The sequence below is a fragment of the Solanum stenotomum genome, chromosome 2 (genome assembly GCF_019186545.1).
Source record: "Solanum stenotomum isolate F172 chromosome 2, ASM1918654v1, whole genome shotgun sequence".
In the NCBI taxonomy this organism is placed as follows: domain Eukaryota; kingdom Viridiplantae; phylum Streptophyta; class Magnoliopsida; order Solanales; family Solanaceae; genus Solanum; species Solanum stenotomum.
In genome coordinates this window covers 58,762,461-58,786,899 of record NC_064283.1, presented here as the reverse complement: position 1 = coordinate 58,786,899, position 24,439 = coordinate 58,762,461, and the positions used below count along the sequence as shown (strand labels likewise).

At 36.2% G+C, this 24,439-nt stretch overlaps 2 protein-coding genes across 2 annotated transcripts; one reads left to right on the top strand and one right to left on the bottom strand.

The window, feature by feature from the left end:
• Positions 1-7,247: 7,247 nt before the first annotated feature.
• LOC125856582 (DNA-directed RNA polymerases IV and V subunit 4-like) lies at positions 7,248-18,480 on the top strand. The gene is made up of 11 exons (XM_049536165.1): positions 7,248-7,369; positions 7,646-7,724; positions 9,491-9,559; positions 9,710-9,769; positions 9,921-10,019; positions 16,990-17,101; positions 17,235-17,312; positions 17,420-17,453; positions 17,535-17,603; positions 18,244-18,342; positions 18,458-18,480. The coding sequence occupies exons 2-10, from the start codon at positions 7,658-7,660 to the stop codon at positions 18,316-18,318; spliced, it is 663 nt and encodes a 220-aa protein (XP_049392122.1). The 5' UTR covers positions 7,248-7,369; positions 7,646-7,657; the 3' UTR covers positions 18,319-18,342; positions 18,458-18,480.
• A 997-nt stretch (positions 18,481-19,477) lies between these two features.
• Positions 19,478-23,598, bottom strand: LOC125856579 (glucan endo-1,3-beta-glucosidase 5). Its single transcript, XM_049536163.1, has 2 exons — positions 23,029-23,598; positions 19,478-20,747 (listed from the first exon to the last, which is right to left on the bottom strand). Exons 1-2 carry the CDS (start codon positions 23,415-23,417, stop codon positions 19,649-19,651), a joined length of 1,488 nt encoding a protein of 495 aa, XP_049392120.1. The 5' UTR covers positions 23,418-23,598; the 3' UTR covers positions 19,478-19,648.
• Positions 23,599-24,439: the final 841 nt, after the last annotated feature.

The window sequence follows — 24,439 nt, the reverse complement described above, 5'->3', positions numbered from 1 at the left end:
AAAAATTATGAGCCTGCTCTCCGGAGTCTCTTCCAATTATACAAGTAGTAATAGTAGTTTTTCATATATAAATCAATGATATTTTTCTTTTGTTTCATTCATTTTTTTCATATTCATATTAATTGTGTTCTTTGTCATGATTTTTCACGAAATATGTTAATTATAAAACGATAATACAATTTATGAGTATTTTAAATAATTTTTAGAATTTACGAGTATAAGTCATAGTATTTTTTTAAAATTGAATATTTCTCCTAAAATCTATAACCAAACACATGGTCACACTGCACCCAGAAATGACTTGTCAAAAATATTTAAAAATTTGTGATACAACTAGAGCTGTCAAAAGGGCCGGCCAGCACCATCTTGCCCAAGCCTCACGGGCCAAGGAATTTGAAGGGTTAGGGTGGGCCAGCCCTTCATTTTTTCACGCCCCGAGCTTACACCTTAGACTTGGCCGACACTCGAGAATCATTTCTGATCCCCAAGCGAACCCTTGACCTGGCTGACTGTTTAGTGGAAGACTTACTCAAGAATAAAGAAGCTTTAAAAATAGAATTTATAACATTCAAACTCAAGTAAATACTTAACTCAACTATCTGAAAATACTTAAGTGCAATAATAATAATACTTTGCAAAACAATCTCAAAACGTCTCAAACAAAAGGGAAATACTAAGAGACTCATCAACTCTAACTGTCTATGAAGCCTCTAAAACTAAGATAGTGTAACACCCAGAATTTTTTTGTGTTAAGACTCAAACCATTCTTCGTAGTGACTAGTAAGATTTTACAGAGGAATTTAAAATTTTCTTTAAGTTTTAGGGTCGCTAGATGTAGCACCTTGAGTTCCAAAAAGAACTAAAGAGAATTCCTTCAAGTCATTCCTAGGTTCTTTTAAGTTTGGGGTCAATTTCAAATGACCATACTTTTAGCAGATGATGAGTTAGGAGACCCATAAGATATCAAATGAAAAATCTATGGGTCCTCTTTCTAACTCCACCAAGTTTGCTAATTTTTGAGCTCGTATAAGGGAGATATGCCCATTTGAAGTTGGGCTATCCAAATAAGGAAAGTTAACCGAAAATATGAAGGGTGTTTTGGTCTTTTCCCGCCCAATCAGCTTAAAACGAATTTTAGTAATATTTTGGGGACACATATGATTTTGATCAGTTTTCATAAATCCAAATACACTTAGGGTTTTAGAAGAGAGTTCATTCAAGTCATTCCTAAGTTCTTTTAAGTTTTGGGTCAACTTCAAACGACCATAACTTTCATCACATGATGAGTTAGGAGACCCATAAGATATTAAATTAAAGTTCTTGCAATCCTCTTTCGAACGCCGCCGAGTTTGCTAATTTTCGAGCTCGTATGAGGGAGATATGCTTGTTTGAAGTTAGGCTGTCCAATTAAGGAAAGTTACCCGAAAATATGAAGGGTATTTTGGTCTTTTCCTAATCCAATTGGATTTAAACATTTTTGGTAAGGTTTTAGGAGTCTAAACTGATTGGAATAAGTTTAAGTTTAAAATACGCTTAGAGTTTTCAGAGGAGCTTAACAAGAGAAAAGAAGAGAAGAGGAGAAAAGAGGGAAGGTTCAAGGCGTTCGTCAAGATTCTTGCGATTCTTCGAATGATTTCACCAATGATTTTATCTTAAGAGGTGTAAACTTTCATAGTGTTGGGTTGTTCGCCCATATGCCAATCATGAGTTTCTTTTACGAATTTCATCTATGAGATTGAGTATATTGATAATCTTGTTGAGTTCTTGAAGTTTTGTGCTTTGTTTTTGATAATGAAGTTCTTGAGGTGAGAGTTGCGAATGAGTGTTGTTCTTGGTGGTTTTTGGTGTAGAATTTTTTGTAATTAGGTTGGGTTTAAGGATCCAAAATAGTTTGGAGGAAATCATTTGAGTTTAGACGAGGTAGGGCTGGAAAAATTGAAGAAAAGTTCATCGAATTCGTCTGGAACGTGACAATGGGGAGGCTCGCCCCTGTTGCGCCTGAGGGGATAGTGCCCTGCACCTGCAGTGCGCCCCAGACCAACCTCAGTTGACTGAGGACTGGCGCGGTGCGCTAGGGACGTCAGGTCCTTTCCGCCTTCATTCTTCATTCCGTATTCGATCTTTTAAAACATGTCTTCGTTCTCTTAGTGATTTTTACTATCCAACCTACATTCAATCATCAAGAAATCCTATATATCAAGTCACGATCCTTGAATTCATAATTCAAATTTTAGGAAGAGTTAAGAGTAGAGTTCGAGAAAGTCTTTGAGTTAAATTGTGAATCCTTTGAGATCAACTATCGATTTGAGTTCTTTAAAAGGGTTCCTTCAATCCCTATTGATTCTAAACACTCTAAAATACTTATAAACATCGATAAATCATTCATAACATGAATCATAACCTTGAATTCATAATTCAAATTCAAAGTAGAGTTAAGAGTCAAGTCTTGAGAGTTCATTCGAGTCTTTTGAGAAAGTCCCTTTGAAGAGTCTTCTACAATTTCTAATAACTTGTTTCAAGACTCAAGTAAGTGAGCATGAGAGTGAGGAGAATGTATTCATGAGTCTACACTATCATCGAGATCCCTCATATCATGAATCATAACTCTTGAATTCATAATTCAAATTCAAGAAAGAGTTAAGAGTAGAGTTTATAAAGTCTTCAAGTTGTGAATCCTTTGAGATCAATTATCGATTTGAGCTAAGTTTTGAGGAAGTAAGTATGAGAATGAGAAGAGTCGTATATATGAGTTCCATATTGTTATGTAGACCCTTGAGTCGAGTCGTTCATGCCCATAAATTCTGCATGAACTCCATAAATTGAGTATCTTTGAGATGAGTAGTATCTTCAAGTTCTAAGTCTTGCATATTGAGTTACTGATAATTTTGAGATTATATTCCTAGTCGTGGGACTACTACATGTTACCCATGAAGGTCCTTGAGTTGAGTAGTCCATGCCTATAATTCTGCATGAACCCTATTTTGAGAAGTCTTTTTGCAAACCTTTTTAAAACATGAGCATATGAGTTTGAGGAAGAGTAGAGTTGTGTTCATTTTCTTTAAAATGATATATGGGAACTAAGTATTCCCAAGAGTAAATATTTTTACATTTAAGAAAAGAGGAAACATCATTTTCCAAACGAGTTTTCATAAGCAGTTCTGAGTACCATCTCTTTTAAGAGAAATTTTTTTGAGTAATAATCTCAAACCACATAAAGAGTTATGTTTTTATAACATATGAGCTAGTATATTTTGGAGTAGTATTGAGCATCTATATGGGAGAGAGTTCATACAACTTATAGCCCCCATAAACCATGTAGCCAACGTTGGTAGAAAGGGTAATACTTTTTAGATGATTCCTTAATGCTTTTAGCATAGACTAGTGAATCCACTTAGTAGTAGGTTCTATACCCGGCAAAATATAGGACAATTATGAAAGCATAGGCTAGACGATATATCATCACATAGCTCATAATGATGGTTATCAGTTAGAGAATCTCCCACAGAGTTACTTTGTATTTTTATATACAAAGAGAGTAATTGTTGTATTTTCATACAATTGAGCTATTATTGTATTTTTGCATACAACTGCGTTATTGCCTATTGTTTTAAAAGATTTCCAGATATTGCATATTTTATTGCTACTGAGTATCTTGAGTTTGAGTATCTTGAGTCAGAATTGAGTAACTTATTGTTGAGTTGAACTATGTTTCACTGAGTTGAGTATCTTACTATTGAGTTGAGCCCTATTTTCTCTAAGTTGAGTTGAACTATGTTTCATTGAGTTGGGTTGAGTTGAGTTGAGTTGAGAAGAGGTAAGGATATTTCTTTTCCATCAGTTCAAGCTTATGTTTATGATTTAGAATTCCCCTTACATGCTCGTACATTCCATGTACTAAGCCATTTGGCATGCATTATTTCATGATACAAATACAGGTATTCATGATTATCAACAGGCGTTTCATTGAGGTCATGTGATATTCCAGTCAGCTTTGGTGAGCCATCTTATATTCCGAAGGACTTCACCTTTATCTTACAGTTAGTAGTTTTGAGATGTCGTGGGTCTTGTCCTGATATCTTTCTGTAATAGTAGAGGCTTCATAGATAGACAAAATTGAGGAGTTGCTGTATTTACTTCTATTTTGAGTATTGTACAGACTTTTAAAAAGGTTGAGTATGCTAGCTTATTGAATTTAATTCAGTTTTAAGGTTTTGTATACTTGAGTTAGTCTTCTGCTTGTAGTCAGCCAGGATGAGGGTTTGCTTGGGGACCAACAATAGTTCTCGAGTGCTGACCACATCCAAGGTGTAGGCTTGGGTCGTGAACGATAGAATTCGGGACAAGACCCACGACAACTCAACAATAACATGAAAGTAAATTGTGAAATCCTTCGGAAAGCAAAGAGGTTCACCAAAACTGTTTGAAGCGCAAAATGATCTCAATGAAACGCCTGTTGATGATCCTGAACATCTGTATCTGCATCATAAAAGATGCAGGTCGAATGACATCAGTACATTGAATGTACGAGCATGTAATATAGCTGAATAACAAACAATTGAAAGAAAGAGCTGTAATATATGTAGATATATGCTCAACTGAATGTAAAGAAATAAGGAAGTGAAATCATTAGAACTTTACAAAAATACTTTCTCATTCCCTGAACTTTAGCATAATAAATGATATATAAAAATACACTTTAACTCTATTGGGAGATTCTCTAACCGACAACCATCGCTATGAGCTAAGTGATGATGCAACATATTGTCCACACTGCCAGAACTTTCCTATATCGTGTCGGGATGTAGAACAACTCAACTAAGTGGATGCACTAAGCTATGCCCGAAGGCGCTAAGGATTCATCTAAAAAGTATGATCTTGTACCCGTGTTGGCAAGACATGGTTTATGGGGGCTGTGAGTTGTCTGAACTCTCCCTCATATAGGTGCTTAATACTACTCCCAATAATATTTATCTTTTCTCAATGTATAAAAACATTACTCTTTCTCTGGTTTTAGATAATTACTCAACTATCCTCTTAAAAAAGGCAACTACTCTGAATTAACTCTGAACTCATTACTTGTTTAAAAATCAAAGTTTCTCTTTACTCACTATAAAATTAATAAATTTGGGAATCAATAATTCCCTTAAGCTCTACTCAAAATGCCTCTTTAAACTTTCCTCAAAAACTCCTTTTTACATTGTGAGAAAATCAATTTAAGATAATTATTCGATTAAAAAGATTCTCATTAATAACTCAATGAATTCTTTAAATAATAGGGTTCATGCTAAAAAATTGACATGGATAATCAACTCAAGAATCTCAATACATTAGGAATAACAACTCGAAATTCAACAAAGAACTCATCTAAAAAATTATCAAAACTAAGGATGTAACCCTAGATTATTCTTTACTGATAGAAAATAGTTGTAGGGTGTGATGATGAACTCAGTCCATCACTATGATAGCCTTACATACCAGGGAAGAACAAAGTTCTTGACGAAATCGATGAAATTCGAAGAACAATAGAAAACCCTACCTTTTCTTCTTTTGAATCCTTGCTCTAAGTCTTTGAAGTGTCAAAGAACGTAAAATAATATTGTAACACTGTTTAGACCTTAATTAGGTGAAAACAAGTCGTGGGTTAGGCTTAGAAAGGGTGGGAATACCCTTCTTAAAAAGCTGTCAAAAACTGTCCACGGGACCATCTATAGATTGTGGTTTGACCCACGGACTGTAGATCACATCCTTGAATTCTATATTGAGTTTTTAAGGTTCAAAAGTCCATTTACGGGTCCAAACGATGGTTAATAGGTCCACCCAAAGACCGTCGGTTGGGTCCATAGGATTTGGGTCCCAAAAGTTGACCTCGAGCACTCTATCGACGACTTGATAGGATGGGTCGTCGTTTAAACCACGGGCCATCATTTGGAGTTGTCGTTCACAGATTCAGAAAACTTTAGTTTGACAGTCTTTGGTAAAACGGTCATAACATTTTACTCCAAATATGAAATGAGGCAAACTTGGTGGCGTTGGAAAGAAGATTCAAAGACCTTTAATTTAGTAGGTCATAGGCCACCTAATTCATTATGTGCTGGGAGATATGATCGTTTGAAGTTGACCTAAGTAGAATCTTATGTCAAAACTTGATCGGAAATGAAGATTTCGACACAACATTGTGCTAGGGGGTTCGTCTAACCTTAAGTCATATCCAAATCCATTCGAACACCAAATAAATGACCTTTACACATATGAGTAACTTAAGGATCACCCGATTCAATTTTACAGGTAATTAAAGAATGGTTCGGGCCTTACCTTAGAAATTTTTTGGGTGTTACACATTTGGTGGGACCTGAAATTGCTCAACCCAACCCAAGCCTAGAAGGGCCAAGGGCTGGGGCGGGCTAGCCCTTTTTTTTCTTTTCAAATTTATAATTTTATAATATCAAGAAAATGAGAAGATTTTCAAATCAAATATGACAAACAATGATGTCGTTTCAATAACACTAGCGAAAAATCTAGTGTAATTAATATGTATCTCGCATACCAGACACGCGAGTGAGATAAGAGAGTGACAAGCAAGATGGGAGGGAGGTGAGGGCACGAGATTTGTCTATGTTTTCTAGATACATGTGAATCTACTTGAATAAAGTGTAACTAGAACAAATTAACCTAATTTTGAGGTCATATATTTCGAGATACATATATCTGGACGTACCAAAATCTAGTAAGATTCATAATATTACAACATAACATGTATTTAAGTAATTAGATTATATATTAGTGAGATTATTGTAAGTTACCTTTGAATAAAAAGTTTTGGCCTATGGGCCGACCCCGATCAAGCCTAAAGGGCCAATGACTCATATGGGCCGGACTTATAAGCCCTAGTTTTAAATGGGCTTGAAAACCTATCTCAACCTACCCCAATAACGGTTTGGGCCGCCCCATGGGCTAAGCCCATTTTGACAGCTCTAAATAAAACACTAGTTTAATGTGCGCAAATTCTAAATGAAACAGATAAAAATATATTACAAAAAAATATAGTAATTAATATACGTACATAAAATATAACATAACAAATCAATTTCAATATTTTTTAATTACTCTAAAGTTTGTGTTTAACTTATGATGATGAACATATATTTAGAATATATGCACTTTTTATTTATTTAATGGGTATATATATTCACCATTTTTTTTAACGAGTATGTAGGCGTAAATTGCAAATAAAACTATAATTTGACACATTTCCCAATAAAAATTTTGGTTACAATTGGGCACATATATAGCTCGTTCCATTTTGTCGTGCCTTTCTTCACACTCTCCATTGAGCTTCCAACTTTTTCTCCGTCCTAAAAATTTTCATCAGGTACTTCAAATTTTGAATAATTTTCCATAGAATTTCTTTTTGTTTTTGATATTTCACTATAGAGTTGGACACCATCCAGTTCAGCTGTAATTTTTTATTTTTTTTTGGAATTTTATAGTTTGCATGTCGTTTGGTAATCTGAAATCCCTTGAAAAATCATGTATAAATGCTATTAGTTGTTGAATTTCATTAATTTTGACAGCTTGGGGTTGTACTACTTTCAAAAGGGTAAACTGTTGTTTTGTGTTTTTGGGTATTTATGGTTTTGGTGAACAGTGAATAGCAACAATGGCGGAGAAAGGAGGAAAAGGGTTTTCTTTGCCGAAAAGTGGAAAGTCTACTCTGAAATCCCCTGGTAAACAATTCGCTTTTTCTATTTTTTTTTTTGATTCTGGAGCTATGTGGTTTATACAGCACGGGCAGAGCTAGGTAGGGCCTTGGGATTTCAGTGGAAAATTACATTGTTTATATACATGGTTGAAAAGATCCCTGTTATGTATATAGAGAGTAAATGTTGAACTCTGCTTTTGACTTCTTTGTGTGTTTACTTTTCATATTTTGAACCCTTTTAGTGGAAAATTAAGTTGTTTATATACATGGTTAAAAATTATCATATGATATATAGTATATGTTGAACTCACCCTGGGTTCTTCATGTGTTTACCTTTTATATTTTGAACCATTTTAGTGAAAATGTTACATTGTTTATATATGGTTAAAATAGAATTATTTTATGTATGTATATTGTAAGTGATGAACTCCCTTCGGCTTCTTTGTTTGTTTATTTGTTATATTTTTGAACTCCTTTAGTGAACTTAAGTAGAGAGATTTTATATAGTACATGATATGGACACTAAAAGGTCCTCACTGAAACTTTTTGAGAGAAAGGTAATTGTTTTAATTTTTTATGACCATGGTGTTCGGGCTAGCTTTTGCACACCTCGACTAACTCCACGGGATACCTATCACTTCCCACCAACAACAAGTAACTCTATCCACCAAGGCTAGGACAGATGGAAAGAATCATCTAGTGTTTTTTGTATCCACTGGGTTTTGTACCTAATACCTCAGGGTTCTCAACCACTTCATTGACCACTAGGCCACACCCTTGGGCGCAAAAAAGTAATTGTATGATAAAAACAACACTAAGGAAGTGCTGAAGTATTTACAGGTTGAGAAAAATACAAAAAGAAGGAATCCCTTTCTAATCTTATAGGTATTCAGAGAGTCTAAGCCTCTAAGGATTGACTCTGCATCAGTCACAACTCCTATTCACACCAAAAAGAGGACAAAAGTATACAATTAAACTTGACCTGTTGGGTATTGTTTGCCTTATCTTCAAACCATCTACTGATCTTTCCTCACACTGTCCACTGTATGCATGCTGGGATAGTCCTTCACCACTGTGCTTTTTGTTCCTTTTCTGCTGCTGTCCCACCAATGTAGCAGTTATGTGGTATTACTTGGCATAACTCATTTTATGTTTATCAAGTTGGGGAAATATGTGCCAGAGTAGGGTTGTTACTTTGCAATGAATGTACAAATGGCTTATAGTTTTTGCATCCTCCCTGCATTTGTTGACATCTGCCACATAGAAAGATACCCCTTCTTTATAGGTTTCATGAGTCAGGCAAGCACTCTTGGACTTGGATACACAAGAGAAGCCGACTACTTTATATGGTGCTTTTGTTTTCCAGATCTGTTGTCAAGGGCAAAATCTAGAACTTTGTTGGCTGTGTGACCGAGTATAAGTCTGGTAGCAAGATTTCATGGGCTGTGGCAAGGTTCCCAAAGATTGAGCAAAACTACAACTCGTTTAACTTCCCATTCATTAAGATGCTTGGACTCTGTAGTTAGCCACTGTGGCATCAGACCAATTTGACAAATCTGTACAAATCTGATGTCATTACTTGAACTTGTTAGCAAATTAAAGTAAAATGCTAGTTACACTAATTGATCTAATTCCTTTGTAAAACAGTCAAAGTGCAGTTGAAACATCTGTCTTCTGTTAATACTTAACTTGGTACATTGAGTTGGAAAAGCCTTGCATTTTTTAATTTCTCAATGCATCTTTGACCTCTTTGGTTTTGGAGCACACACGTCTTTGACTTTTTTTCTGTAGCATCCAAAGGGAAGGATGATAGCTCAGCGAAGTCCAAAAGAGGAAGGAAAGTTCAGTTTGATTCTGAAGGTTAGGTTGTTTACTGGTATTATATGGATTTCACTTCACCTTTCAAATGGAAAACACAGATTTTGTTTTCAATATGTGTTATTCAATCATTCTTCTGAAAATCTGCTGCTTGAATGTTACTGGCGCTGCACGATGTCTACCCTTGATTAGGATCGCTTGATACCAATTCCACAAAATCAAATGGAAAAGCTGATATACCATCTTTCAAAGGTTAGACTTTCATATGCTCTATGTATGCATTAATAGAAGTGTGAATTATGATGTTCTTTGTGATTTTGGTTATGTTCTTTCATTGATGGCCTTATTGATGGGAACATGCTGGAATTATTCACTTCCTCATATGCATATTGTCATTGCCTAGGTGATTTGGGCAAAGCCGGGAAAGGAGAGAAAGCTGGCAGTGCTGGTAAAAGTCAAAAAGCAAAAGCACCTGATCCCTTGGAGCTGAGAGTTGAGCAAGGTTTTCTTTCACTCCTGATTCTCTTTTACAGCTTGAACATGAAAATATTATTTACTTCTCAGTTAACGAAAATTTTTGGTGCCAATTGTTATTTCATTTATAATTTTCTTCCTTTTCTAATTTTTTGAGCTATATACACTATAAAGACTTTATATGACACCTGGATCTAGCTCAAACCTGAAAACTAGCTCATGAGAGGAGGATTGTCCAAGTCCATACAAGGAGACCACCAGTCCATTCCCCAATCAATGTGGGACTTTTATCCACTCTAACACTCCCTTTCACGTCGAGGCCCAATTGGAGCGTGGATTGGGAGTCCAAACGGGATGAACCTGGCTCTGATACTATGTAACTATATGATATCTGGGTCTAACTCAACCCCAAAAGCTAGCTTAGGGAGGATTGTTCAAGTCCATATAAGGGGACCATCCGTTCATTCCCCAACCAATGTGGGACTTTTATCTACTCTAATAGACACATTCTTCTTGCTCTTGCTCCTATGCCTTCAAATTTTTTAAACACTCCTTCATTTAATCCCAAATCGGGCCACCTTTTCTTTTATTTTTTGGCCTATTCCTTAATATTGCTCTCTTTTCTTAAGCAAGTGTTACAATATATTATATGATGCAGGAAAGGTATAGTAGATATACGCTTTCAATTCTATATAACCTCTCTTGGTTATGCCCATAAAATGAAAAAAGCAGTACACCCCTGAAACATGTTCCTCCAATCAACATCAAAAGTATGTATAACTTATATGTTAATAATTATACAAAGTTAAAAACAATAAATCAAATTTGGAAAGGAGACCCAACTTGTTTTATTACGAAGGTTTCATGTGAATGTTTATTAAAATTGATTTGGTGAGAATCCTTCGTACCAAAAACGTGATACTTTTTTTTTCTTGAGAAGTCCTATTATAATGAGGGTTGTGATATTCTGTGATAATATTGTAAAGGATAAACCTTGAATCAACTATCTGATACCTTATCTGAAAGTTCTGCTTCACACTGTATATTGAGATTCTCTTTTTTTTTTTGACAAGGTAACAAACTGTTTTATATAAATCATCAGCACAAATTGCTGGATGCCAAAATTACATCATTGAATCGACATCCAAAAGAGTAAAAAACAATAGACTAACACTAAATCCTATCTCATCTTATAAGGATCCTAGGATGTCTACTATTAAAACGGGGTCATCTTTATACTCTGAGCTGCACCAATAACAAAAACTTATAATGCAATTCATTTTTAATTTTTGCATAGAGCTATTATTGCCTTCAAAACACCTAGAGTTTCTCTCTTTCCAAATGGTCCACAATATTTCTGCTGGGATAATTTCCCATCTGTCTTTGCTAGTGCTACCACCGCCCACAAAATTCCAGCTAGTTAGTGCCTCCCCTGTTCTTCCTGGCATCGTCCACCTTATGCCTCTGAAGCTGCTAAATAGATTCCAAAGCTGGCTAACCACTTTACAATGAAGAAACAGATGGTTAATTGTCTCTGCATTATGCATCTGGAGCATCGAGCACATATGTTTGCCCTTCTTCTGTAGATTCTCCTGAATTAAACCAACTTCTTTCACAACCAACCAAGTGAAAATAGCTACTTTGTATGAAATTTCTACTTTCCAAATAAGCTTCCAAGGTAGAAATCTGATCTGAGAACCCATCTGATTCCTGCCCTTTCTGTGACATTTCTATCTTAGAGTGTCTTCTCCTTCCTGTAGCCCCTTGCACTGGTCTAGAGTGCCATAAAAGTTGGCCAATCTTTCCATCTCCCACTCTTGCATCAATCTTTTATAGGTCAAGTTCCAACCTTGATTTGACCACACTTCCTATAAAGTAGAATCATGAAGTCTGCTGGGGCCAAAATAGTGCCGAAGAAATTGTTTGTGGAGTGGATGGTGGAAGCGAAGGGGGAAGGTTGGATCTTCTAATGGGTGGGGGTGGGTGTGCTTAGGTGGATCCATGTGACATTATCATTTTACACATTGGATGCGACATCTTATTCCATTAAAAGGAAGGGTACAAGTGATCTAATGGTAAGATGGAAAGGGTAGTTTTGAGCCAAAATATAGTTGAAGGGTATATTTGGTCTATTTCGAATAGTTGAAGGGTAGTTTTGACCCTTTTCCATTTTTAAAAGGGAAAAATGACAAATATACCCCCGAATTATCGTAAATGGTATGTGAATACTCTTCGTTATACTTTTAGGATGTTAGTGCCCTTACCTTCCAAATTTTGGTGCATATATACCTTTTATACTAACAGTGGTACACGTGTCTTAATCTGATCCGTCCATTCGTTCTTTGTTAAATTTTTGTCCAAAATTTGAAAAAAACCCACCCGAATTATTAAAAAAATCCACCCAAATTAATATAACCCAAAACCCCCAATTAATTCACTTAATTTCAAATTAAGAGACTTGTTTAGTAACATCCTTTCCCCAATCGTCATCCCCAAATCATCCTCATTCTCAAGTGAAATTCCCATGTAGTCAAAGGCCGAATACTAAACGTCGAAGCAATGCAAGCGATTCAAGCTCTAAAACAAGCTCAAAGAACTGATCCTTCCCAAATCGAAGTTGAAGACTCAAAAACCTTAAATCGTCTCATCAGATCTAATTACAGCCTACAAAGAACTTCAATGACAAGACCTTTGCGATTTGGCCCTCAAAGTATGACCAACCGTTCAATCGGAATGTGATGTCCCTTATTTGGGGCTTTATGCTGATATGGTCTTAGCTTTGACCCGGAGGATTTTGTTGAACATATCGATGAATTGATTTGTAATTTGGAGAAAGTAGAGATGATTGAATGTGATGATAAGTCGTTGGTAAGGTTGGTGAGGGTGTTGGTTGAAGGTGAACATGTGGAATCTACTGTTAGGGTTTATGAATTGATGAAAAAGAATGGATGGGGTTCTAGAGTTGAGATTGATGAATATGTAGCTAAGGTTTTAAGAAGAGGGTTTAAGAGATTTGGGAAAAGAAGAAATGGCTGATGAAGTTGATGAAAAATTACAGAGATTGTCGAGATTAGTTTAGGGGAAAACGTCAAATTTTGACAGCTTTCATTGATTTTGTTTTGTTTGGGTGTGGGTATTTTTTATTTGGGTGGATTTTCAATTAATCAGGTGGGTTTTTTTTGGGTAGAAATTTATTAAATATCGGGTCGGCTGATAGGATTAAGACACGTGTATCACCGTTAGTATAAAGGGTATATATGCACCAAAATTTGGACGGTAAGGGTATTAACATCCTAAAAGTAGAACGAAGGATATAATACATACCATTTATGATAGTTTAGGGACATATTTGTCCCTTTTCCCTTTTAAAAATATCTTTTTATCAGTTTTTTTGACTCTCACATGCCTTCAAGAGAGTGAGCACGTTCGCTATGCCATGTCAGCACTTAAGGGTACATTTATATCGCTTTAAAATAGTTCAAGGGGTAATAGGACCCCTGTAAAATATAAGTGTGTTGTTGAGAATCCGATTATAGGTTGAGGGGGCATTTGGCTATTTTCTCCTCCTATCTATGGTGATGTCCATGGTAAACTACAACTTTGTCATACCCTGTCTGGCTACCTTTTTCAAATACTTCTTCGGCCTACCACTACCTCCTCTAAAACCACCCTTAGCACACCTCTCACATCTCCACGGGGGTATTTGTGCATCTCCTCCTCACATGCTCCAACCATCTTAGCCTCGTTTCCTACAACTTGTCCTCCATCGCGGCCACTCATACCTTGTCTTAGATATCTTCATTGCTAATCTCATTTCTCCTAGTATGCCCACACATCCACCACAACATCCTCATTTCCACAACTTTCATCTGCTGAACGTGAGAGTTCTTGACTGACCAACACTCTGCACATACAACATAGTTGGTCTAACTACCACTCTGTAAAACTTGCTTTTAAATTTTGATGGCACATTTTCATCACACGATACTCTAGATGCGAGCCTCTATTTCATTTACCATGCACCAATATGATGTGTGCATCATCATCAATCTCCCCGTTTCTTGGATAATAGATCCAAGATACTTGAAACTTCGTTTCTTTTGGATGGTTTGTGCATGAAGCCTCACTTCCATGCCAGCCTTAGGCATTACGTCACTGAACTTGCATTCCACGTATTTTGTCTTAGTTCTACTCAACCTGAACCCGTTAGACTCCTGGGTTCGACTCCAAACCTCCAGTTTAGCATTTATTCCATCGCGGTTCTCATCAAGTAGAACGATGTCAATAACATATACCATGAAACCTCACCTTGGATTGTCTGTGTAGATTAATCTATCACCAAGGCAAATAAAAATTGGCTAAGAGTTGATCATGGTGCAGCCCCATCACAATTGGAAGTGCTCCGAGTCTCCTCCGATTGTCCTTATCCGGGTCTTTAGATTCATTGCATATATCCTTGATCGTCCTATTGTACACCACAAGAGATCTTGAAAATAACACGAGAAGTGATAAAAGATGATGTCAAAAAAGGGAAGTAATTAATTCAGTAACCTTAATTAAGCTAATAGGAAGCATGGGGGACTGGATATAAAATAGCTAAGCCTCCAGAACTCTTGCCTTCTACAGAAATGGTTAAAGAGGTTCTGCACTGAAGAGAGAGCACTATGGAAGAGAGTCATCATTGCCAAGTATGGACTACAGAGTCATTGGTCTATTGAGGAGGTTCTGGGAACTTTTGGGTGTAGTGTTTGGAAGACCATTAGAAGACTATGGCAACAGTTCAAGGATAACATCTCACTTAAGGTGGGAAATGGCAGGAAAATTGAATTCTGGAATGACTTATGGATTGGAGAAGAGTGCCTTGCAACTCTATTTCCAGATTTGGTCATACTCAGCCAGCAGAACAAGGACACAGTTTCTCAGATGTGGAGTCCTCAGGGATGGAATTTCTTGTTTAGAAGAGCCCTCAATGATTGGGAAATAGGGAAAATCACTGCTCTATTTCAGATCCTAAATACCTTCCCAGGCACCTCCAATGAACCTGACAAGCCTATATGGAAATTACAGAGGAAAGGAGTGTTCACAGTGAAGTGCTACTGGAGTAGCAATGCTGGTCAAAGTAGAATCAGAATCTGGCCGTGGAAATTAATTTGGAAGATAAAAATACCTCTAAAGGTATCATGTTTTGCTTGGTTGGTGTGTAGAAGGGCATGTCTAGCACATGAAGTGCTTCAGAAAAAAGGAAGACAAATTTGTTCAAGATGTTTTATGTGTGATCAAAGATGCTGAAGTCAATAGACGCATGTTCCTCCACTGCAAGGTAGCGACCAATCTATGGAACATGTGTTTTTGCATCCTTGGTGTATGTTGGGTAATTCCACAGACCACCAAAGGTATGCTAGAGAGTTGGAAGGAGATAGGAAGAGGACACTCTACTGAAGACTGGTGGGAGTTAATACCAACTTGCATTTGGTGGACTCTATGGAAAGAAAGGAATGCTAGATTTTTTGAGGGCAAGAGTAACAATATTGAGAAGATAAGGATGAATAGCCTTAGTCTTTTATATTTTTAGTGTAAACAGGATATGAGGGGGGATATAGAACTTTTTGTTGATTTCATAGGCAATTTGTAATCTCCCTACGAGTAGGTTTTGTTATGCTCTGAGGAGATTGTAAGTGACCTATGATCATCTTTTGATGATGAATCTTTTGTGAATACACAGTTATCCTTTTTTCAAAAAAAGTTAAAAAGTAACAAAAAATGTTACTAATTAGAGGTGTAGAATCATCTTCTGAGGTTTTATTGAGCTGGAGTTGTCGGGATCTTTTTCTTGAATCATATTAGGAGAAAATATGTGTAAATGAAAAATAAACTAGCTATTTGACATATTTCCTTTTCAATCATAGTAAAGAATAAAAAAAAAGGTAGTCCGATGCACAAAACATTTCGTGTTAGCAGGGTCCGGGGAAGGACTGCACCCCAAGGGGTGTGGTGTAAACATGCTACCCTGATGCAAGCATTAGTGGTTGCTTCTATGGCTCAAACCCGTGACCTATAGGTCACACTTAAATAACTTTACACTGCTTAAAGGATTCCCTTCCGAGTTAACTTTATATATGTAAACTAATTAAAAGCATTGTCATTTTCCATTGAACTCTAAGGTTTCAGTCTTCCTTTAAAGAGTTGAAGAGATTGGAGCTCTCTTCCATTGAAGTAAAAGGTTTCAGCCTCCCTTTAACGAGCTGAATTTATATTAAATAATCCTTTCAAAAAGATCCTAACAATTCACATTATATGAAAATACTAAAATCTGACAATACACGTGACACACAGAGTCATAATGTGAAAACATTAAATAAACGTGACAATCCACGTTAGAGTGCACATGACAGGGACTCAAATGTGAGAACATTAAGTAAATGTGACATACACGTGACATAGACTCATAATGTGAGAGCATTACATTAATGTGAAAATACACGTGAAAAAAAGACTCGTGCATCTACTATAAATTACACAACTGTTCCTCTCAAAATTCCTCAGGCTTATTCAGCCAAAACATCTTCTTCTTTTTTTTGCAATGGAAAAGAAGACCAGCAAGGGTAAGCAAAAGATTGAAATGAAACTGATGGAAGCAGAGGAAGCACGCGCTGCTACTTTCTCGAGAAGGAAAAAAACCTTGTTCGAGAAAGCGGGTGAGCTTTCAACTCTGACCGGGGCAGATGTTGCTGTTCTGCTCATTTCACCTAGTGGAAAACCATATTCCTATGGCTCCATTAGTATAGAAGAAGTAATTGATAAATATCGTGAATTGAAATCAGTCGATCGTCAACGCGATCATGCTGATGTGGGAAAATCAAATGTCTCTGAGGCATTTGATGATCATCTGTCTCTTGCTGTTGGTAAATCAAGCAGTAAATGCCTTACAATATAAGTAGACTAATTAGTCTCAATTCTGTTCTAATTTTCATTCTAAGAATTTCTTGATTTATATTCAGAACTTCCAGCCAATACAACATGCCTGATGGATTGTGAAGCTGCTGATATTTTGCAAGGAATCCAAGAGAGCATGGTGGTATTGTCTGATGATCCAGCTATAAAACTACCTGTGTAAGGGAGTGCATGCTTGACTTTCTAACAATTTTCTTGTCATATCCACTTTTCTTGTCTCTGTAGCTTCCTTCTTGTGGAAGACAAGTGATGAGAGTTAAGTTGTCTTGGGTTTGACTTTGTTTGCTACCAGTTCATTTGACAGGGGATTGGCATATGCTCAAAGGAACAGGCTTTATGATAATCCCCAGGCTGTTAAACAAATACTCGAGTATCCTTGACCTTTTATTATTAAAAAAAAAAGAGAACTTTTGTATGGCTTGTTATAATTGTCTCTTGAAAATTTTCTAGTGCTGGTTTTCACTTAACTCAGATCAGGCCTCTAAAACAGCATGGCGTTTCTGATGGGGAGGTATTGAATTTCGACCTGTTTATACTTTGATCTTTTACATGTGAGGCAATGTTTTCATATTTCATTGTTGTATGGATGCAGCTTTGCATGATTGCCAACTTTCCCTTGGAATCTGTTGATGAAGTGTTTGCTCTTGTTCCCTCATTTAAGGTATGGACTGTACTATTCTGGATATTGATTTTGTTCTAATGACATGCTCCACAAAGCTTTGCCTGTGCCAATCTGGCATATCAAGAGTCCATCCTCCCAAATTTTCAGATTTGACAGATAATAATGAATACATTTGGGTATTGAGGTTGCTTCCAACTGCTGCTATTAAGTGAATTTTAAGTTTAACTAGACAGGACCATAAAAGCTGTAATAAATTTTTGAAATTACCTTCTATGTTCATACTAACAAAAGATGGGAGGAAGCTAGATTTGTTTCTTAAATTGTTTCCTTCGATGATGAAGATGGTATATGCTCATTTCTGCACAAAGAGCTAATATATTAGTGGAATGACTACTGTTGTTAGTTTAACTTATCCACAACCCCACGCAAAAAAAAAGAAGAGGAAAAGGAATTATTGCTTTTGTTTTCAAATCTGTTTCCAGTGTCAAGCTTGTGTAGAATGGTTGCTTCATTGGTTTCACTGCCATTTCTTAGGTGTCGGACAGCATTAATTGCTATCTCTTTTGAGGTTCTTGGCAAGTACTGTATGAATGTTGTGCTCTATCTATATCACTTTAATTAATTTGTGTATTTAGCATTGTATTAAAATGTGGTCTGTCGCTGCTGTGAAAAATTGCAGAATAAAAAGAGCAAGCTGAGAGTTCCCCTCGAGAATGTCTTGGCTGAACTAGCCAAACTCAGAAAGGCAGCATAAATGGCTCAAGAGGAGCATTCTATGGTAATGTCATTATTCTAGTTTTGATCTTATATCATTCGAATAAGACTTCCAACTACACAAAGATGATTTTATTCCAAGGCAATTCACTTACAGTTGTCATTTACGCTAAATGCAGGTACTCGTCCAGAGGGTTCTGTTGAGCAGCCAGCAACTGTTGTTGTCTTTCTTCTTCTGTCTTTCTTTTGTCTAGTTATTAGCTAGGATTTTCAGTGCTTCAGTGTCAACCTGTTAGCTGGCTGATTCCCAAAAGGAAGACGCCCTCTGATTGTCCTACCAAGAAACAAAAAAAAAAAAGGTGTTCCTATGTTCGCGACCCAGTCAGAGGTGGATCCAGAATTTGAAGTTTGTCGGTTTCTATTATGATCTCAAATTAATATGTTCTAGTAGCTGAGTTGAAGTCAAATATTTAGCGAGTTTCGTAGTTCTTAGATTATGCAGAAAAATGGTAACAAAAACTTGAATGTAGCCTTATTCTTGTGCTAATGCAAAAGCTTTCGGTCAGATGATTGAAAGAGTTTAGGCCCTTCACTGTTAATCAGTTGTCTTAGTTTATGTTTCTCTGTCCAATTTTCTCAGTTATTTTAGTTTGACAAAAGTATCACATTGCTGATTGAAGAAAATTTTGATGGATAAAATGTCACATCTGAATTTAAAACCTGAATAAATAACGTGTAACAAACTAACAAATCAGCTAATAATAATAAGAATATTGTCAATAGAATTCCACCAATTTCTCCCGCTCCTCAAAAGGCCACAATAACGGAGTTGATGCTCCTACATCCAATGGTGCTACATATGCCCTCAACTAATATGGAATTTTCACATAGAAAAGATAAGTTTTTCTCCAAGTATGGTATGATTGATAGATGTTACTCCGAATAGTTAGTTCTAAAATCCGAAGAAAACAAATAATCTAATTACCCTTGGGGTGGAAAACTTCGTATGTACAACCAAGAGTAGACTGTAATCAAGTGAAGTATGGAAAGCGTGGTGAGTACACACACCTTACCCCTAGTGAGAGTACAGAGGTTATTTCCAATATGGACTCTCAACTCAAATGAAAGCATATCAAAACAAATTTGAAAAGGAAATGCAATAGTGAAGAAGTCATGCCTTACATTGATGGCGTGAATAACTTAAAACTCTTTTCTAAATATAAGTTTATAAATGTCTAAACTCTTGAGTATAGATCATCAAAGTTTGGTACACAAGTTGTACATACAAAATACTCATAGCTACTTTTTCTTCTGAAATGCCTTTTTAACATCACTATAGAACCTATCCAATGTAGTATACTTTCATGTTTTCACATCAAGAATAACCAAGCATCCCAAAGAAGAATCAATAACACTGATATCCAACTGTCCTGCAACCTAAAACCTGATGAAGAAGCATAATTACTAACCCCAACAAGAAATCTGCACTTTCCAATCGAAGGATTCAAGAAAGTAACCATCCCAAGCCCATCAAAATCACAGCTCCGCGGATTCTGCTTTTGGAGCTGATAGTAACTGTTGAATGCATATGATATATTACCCTTTGCTCCAATTTCGTTACACGATCCTCCATAGTTAAGAGTTGTGCAATCTGCATAACTACAAGCAAGTCTAACGTGGTTGGTTACTTCAGCAAGATCTTTCAAAGGGTTTGCAATACACCACCTATATGGAAGATACTCAACATCTTTTGCATTCTTTAATAGACCATTTCCGAGGTTCAACGGATATTTTGACTGGCCATCGAAGGAGAAAATGCCCCAGTGTCTTTCAAAGTTACCCGGGAGCACACTTTTTGCACCTTCATCGAGAAGACTGAAAAGATAAACATCCATAGGGGGGACTTGTGGCCTAAGAGGAGTTCCTTTGTTACTGAGAACATGATTCACTAGGCCTTGGTTGAAAACCCTTGCAGCTGTAAGATTAGCACCGAGGGCTCCATCGGTAGGCCAACCTACCTCTCCTATAACTATAGGCATCTGACCATATCCGATTTTTGCAAGGGCAGCTATTAAAGTGTCTAAATTTCCATCAAACGCGTTATAGTAGACATTAGGCCCGTCGGTCACAGCATGTGTTGTCCCTTCAAAAAAAGCATAATCTTGAGGGAAGTCTGAGTTTCCATATAGGCTGAGGAATGGATAAATATTTACCACGAATGGTGAACCATTAGAGTTCAGAAGTGAAACCATCTGTGTTATGATCGGAGTCAACTCGGGTCTGAAGGTTCCTTGTGATGGAAGGGAAGACTCATAGGCATCGGCATTGCATGGGACTACCAGCTTTACATTCCTAGCAAGATTTGCTTTGGCCAAGGACTGTAGCAAATTCGTCATAGCTGGGACAATGTATGATTGGTACTGACCAGAATAACTTGTAAGAAAAGGCTCATTACCAACTGCAACATACCTGTGTTGATGTATAGCTGTCATTAGCCAAAGAGAAAGAAAATGAGAAGAAACAAGAGAATGACATGGTACATGCTGGAAATTGGAATCACCAAAAAAAAAGAGAAGGAAGAAAGTATTTTTATAGCTATGAAATTTTCAGACAAGGGATGCTGCAGTGAAAAAGTGTTGTTTTCTGCATAAGCGATAAACAACTTAACATGGCATTTGACTACTACTAGGCCACACCCTTGGGTGCAACGATCTTTACTACTCTTTAAAGCTAAAGGTAAATGAAATACCAGAACTGCCTAACATGCTTTGTTATTATTACAGAAACGAGTATAGATCTTTTTCGTTCTCCACCCCTCAATTTTTTTAACTAGCTATGGAATTGAATTTCTCTCTATCAATTCTGTCACTCTTATCTACGATAGCAGCAAAATCCACTTCTGAAACAAGAGAAAAGATCATATCGGCAACAGCAAGTAAAGTCTGAAATGCCTCAGAAGAAAGCGTCAGCTTAACTGCATTGCCTTCCTACAGATGTCACACTAGACTCCATTATGACCTGAGGGTGAGTGAACNACAGAAACGAGTATAGATCTTTTTCGTTCTCCACCCCTCAATTTTTTTAACTAGCTATGGAATTGAATTTCTCTCTATCAATTCTGTCACTCTTATCTACGATAGCAGCAAAATCCACTTCTGAAACAAGAGAAAGATCATATCGGCAACAGCAAGTAAAGTCTGAAATGCCTCAGAAGAAAGCCTCGGCTTTACTGCATTGCCTTCCTACAGATGTCATACTAGACTCCATTATGACCTGAGGATGAGTGAACTACCTTATGCCCTGAAGTAAATTTTCCTTTCTTCCCTCTCGACAGGGAGCTTATCTAGAGGAATTCATTTTTCTACTGAAAGTGCTTTTGATAGGGAATAGCCTTGCCTTATCTGAGAAAGGCTATGTCTGCTAGCATAAAAAACTACACAGTAAAGGGCTTAAATTTTGGCTACTTTAATATATAGCTTTCTTTGGATGATACTGGTGAACGCCATGAGAAAGGAGGTTATAGAAGTACTACTAGTCGTCTACCTCATTTATTATATGGTGATTGTATTCACTAATCTCTTTCAATTTCATGGTGATGTATCCCCTGTTGCTAATATAAGCAGAAATTGTGTTGAGCCAAATTGGGTGATGGAATGTAACAATGTGGCCACAAGATGTTTTTTGAGTGAATCAAAAAATGGATCTTTAACTTATACCAAAAAGTAACAGAATATAAATATCTACCTGGGACTTGAACAGAATATTGCAAGAACTCACACAAAAATATCTTGTAAAAGCTCACTCTAAGAACTTCAAAGACAGAATCCAAGAATTCAGAGACACAACAACTATGTATATGAACAATTATGGCTCAAATGTTTGAAGAATCAAATCCCTTCATTTCCTCTAATAGCATAAAAACGGAGGTAAAGACAAGAATCGGCATTACATAGGTAAAACACATAAAGATTGGCAAATACTAGTATAGTAGTACTACGACAAATATGCCCTAGTCCCAAATAAGTTGCGGTCGGCTATAGCCTATATGAATCCTAACTAATCATGTTCAGCAAATAAAAAATACACATTGAAATGAAAAGTACTAGAAGGTATTTATGTTTTTAACTGGCATACAAGTTCATACTTGAGGCTAAAAGACTCACAGAAAGGATATGATCTAAGGTAAACCTAGTAACATATCTAAAATACAAATAACAACAACTATGCCTCAATCTCAAATAGGTTGGGGTTGGCTATATGAACACTAAATATTCCCTTTAAGCTTGTAAACTTGAGTCTAACTCAACCCCAAAAGTTAGCACATGAGGAAAGATTGCTCAAGTTCATATAAGCAAACCACCAATCTACTTCCCAATCAATACGGAACTCTAACCCACCCTAACACACCCTTTCGTGTCCAGGCCCAACATGAGCATGAACTGGGAGCTCAAACAGGGATGAACCTAACTCTGAAACTATGTAAAGATATGACACTTCACCTAACTCAACCCCAAAAGTTAACTCAAGAGAGGAGGATTACCACCCGTCCATTTTCCAACCAATGTGGGATTCTAACCCACTCTAACAAAGCTCAACTCATGTCAACATATATAAAACATAATCTGAGCTAATCCTCCCAAGATTAGCAAATACTAGCAGCTAAAAGAATCAGAAAGATGACTTTTTTTTTAAAAAAAGGCAGGTGCAATAACAAAGTAATCCATAAAAAGAAAGAGAACTTAGAAGTTACTTGATATTAACACCTCCTTTAACCATATATCTTGAAACATTTTGAGCTACCCACAAATCAGCAGCAGAAGTAGAAGAACTAAGACCAGCCAACATATCATTTGGTATCCCAACCATAACTTCAAGCCCACTCCCCATTAAACCCTTCATCACAGCTGGATCTGCATCAAAAAGCTTCACTTTCTGAATCTTGTTTTGTTTAAGAAGATCCACAACAGTAAAAGGTGACATTTTGTGCAAAGATATAGTGCCCCAATTAACCCCAATACCAGATTCCACCTCAATAACACCCCAACATAAGAACAATAACACTGATACAGCTAGAAAACTAAAAAGGGTCTGTTCTTGTTTGGGTAAATGAGTGATTAAAGCCATTTTCTTGAAACCCATGTACCAGCTAAGAAACTATTGTTCATCAACTAGTCTTGGTGAGATTTTTTTAGAGGAGTTTACAGAAAGGCAGAATCTTTTCTTCTTTTTCAACAAGAAAGTTGGATTCTTTATAATACTTGTTTATGGGTATAATATTAAGCAGGAGATTATTGCTGTAATCAGTATAATGTCGGTTTATCTCAGTAGTAGCAGGAGCTGAAAAGCAAACTGTAGTGGCATTCGAGGGGCCAGAAATATTTTTGACTGATCACTTTTACTCGTTCATTATTCTAAAATTAGAATCATTTCTTATCACGGTGTTCATATTTGCCTTGATATCATATTAGTGTATAACTTCTTGTTCTTCAATTTTTATTATCATCTTTGATTTTTGGGTTTTAATTATCTATTATTTTCTTTTCTAAATGTTACCTAATGTTATCCTTATTAGTTATTTTTCCTCGTATAAATTGATTTAAAATATTTTACTTGAATCAAAGATTTATCATAAACAATTTTTTTTGAAATATAAATATATGTATATTTTACTTTTTATAAACTTTGTCATGAAATTAAACTGATATGTTATTGACTATTATTGTTATTGTTACCTTTCAAATCTTACCGATGTAATATCGAGTTATCTCTTTTGTCAGATCAAAATCTTACAAATATCGAGTAACTTTATATATCAAGGTTGAGTTGTATCTTTTATCAGATTCAAAGATAAATATATTAACTTTAAATTTCTTAATTTATTATAAAGAAAATTAAAATTATATTACGAATAAAAGCCGTCAAAATACACAAACGTTTGTCTTGTGTAAATTCGGATACAGACAATATGGTACCTTGTCATAAGTCCCGGTGTCCACATTTAAGTCGGTAAGTACTTGTCCATTAGCTTGAGTTTAAGTCATAATTATAAAATTATTTTTGATAGAGAACATAGTAAGAGTACTTTTTACGCGAGATTTTTTAGTATTAATTTAAATTAATCAAACTTTAAATAAATATTGAACATCGAAAGAAATTATTAA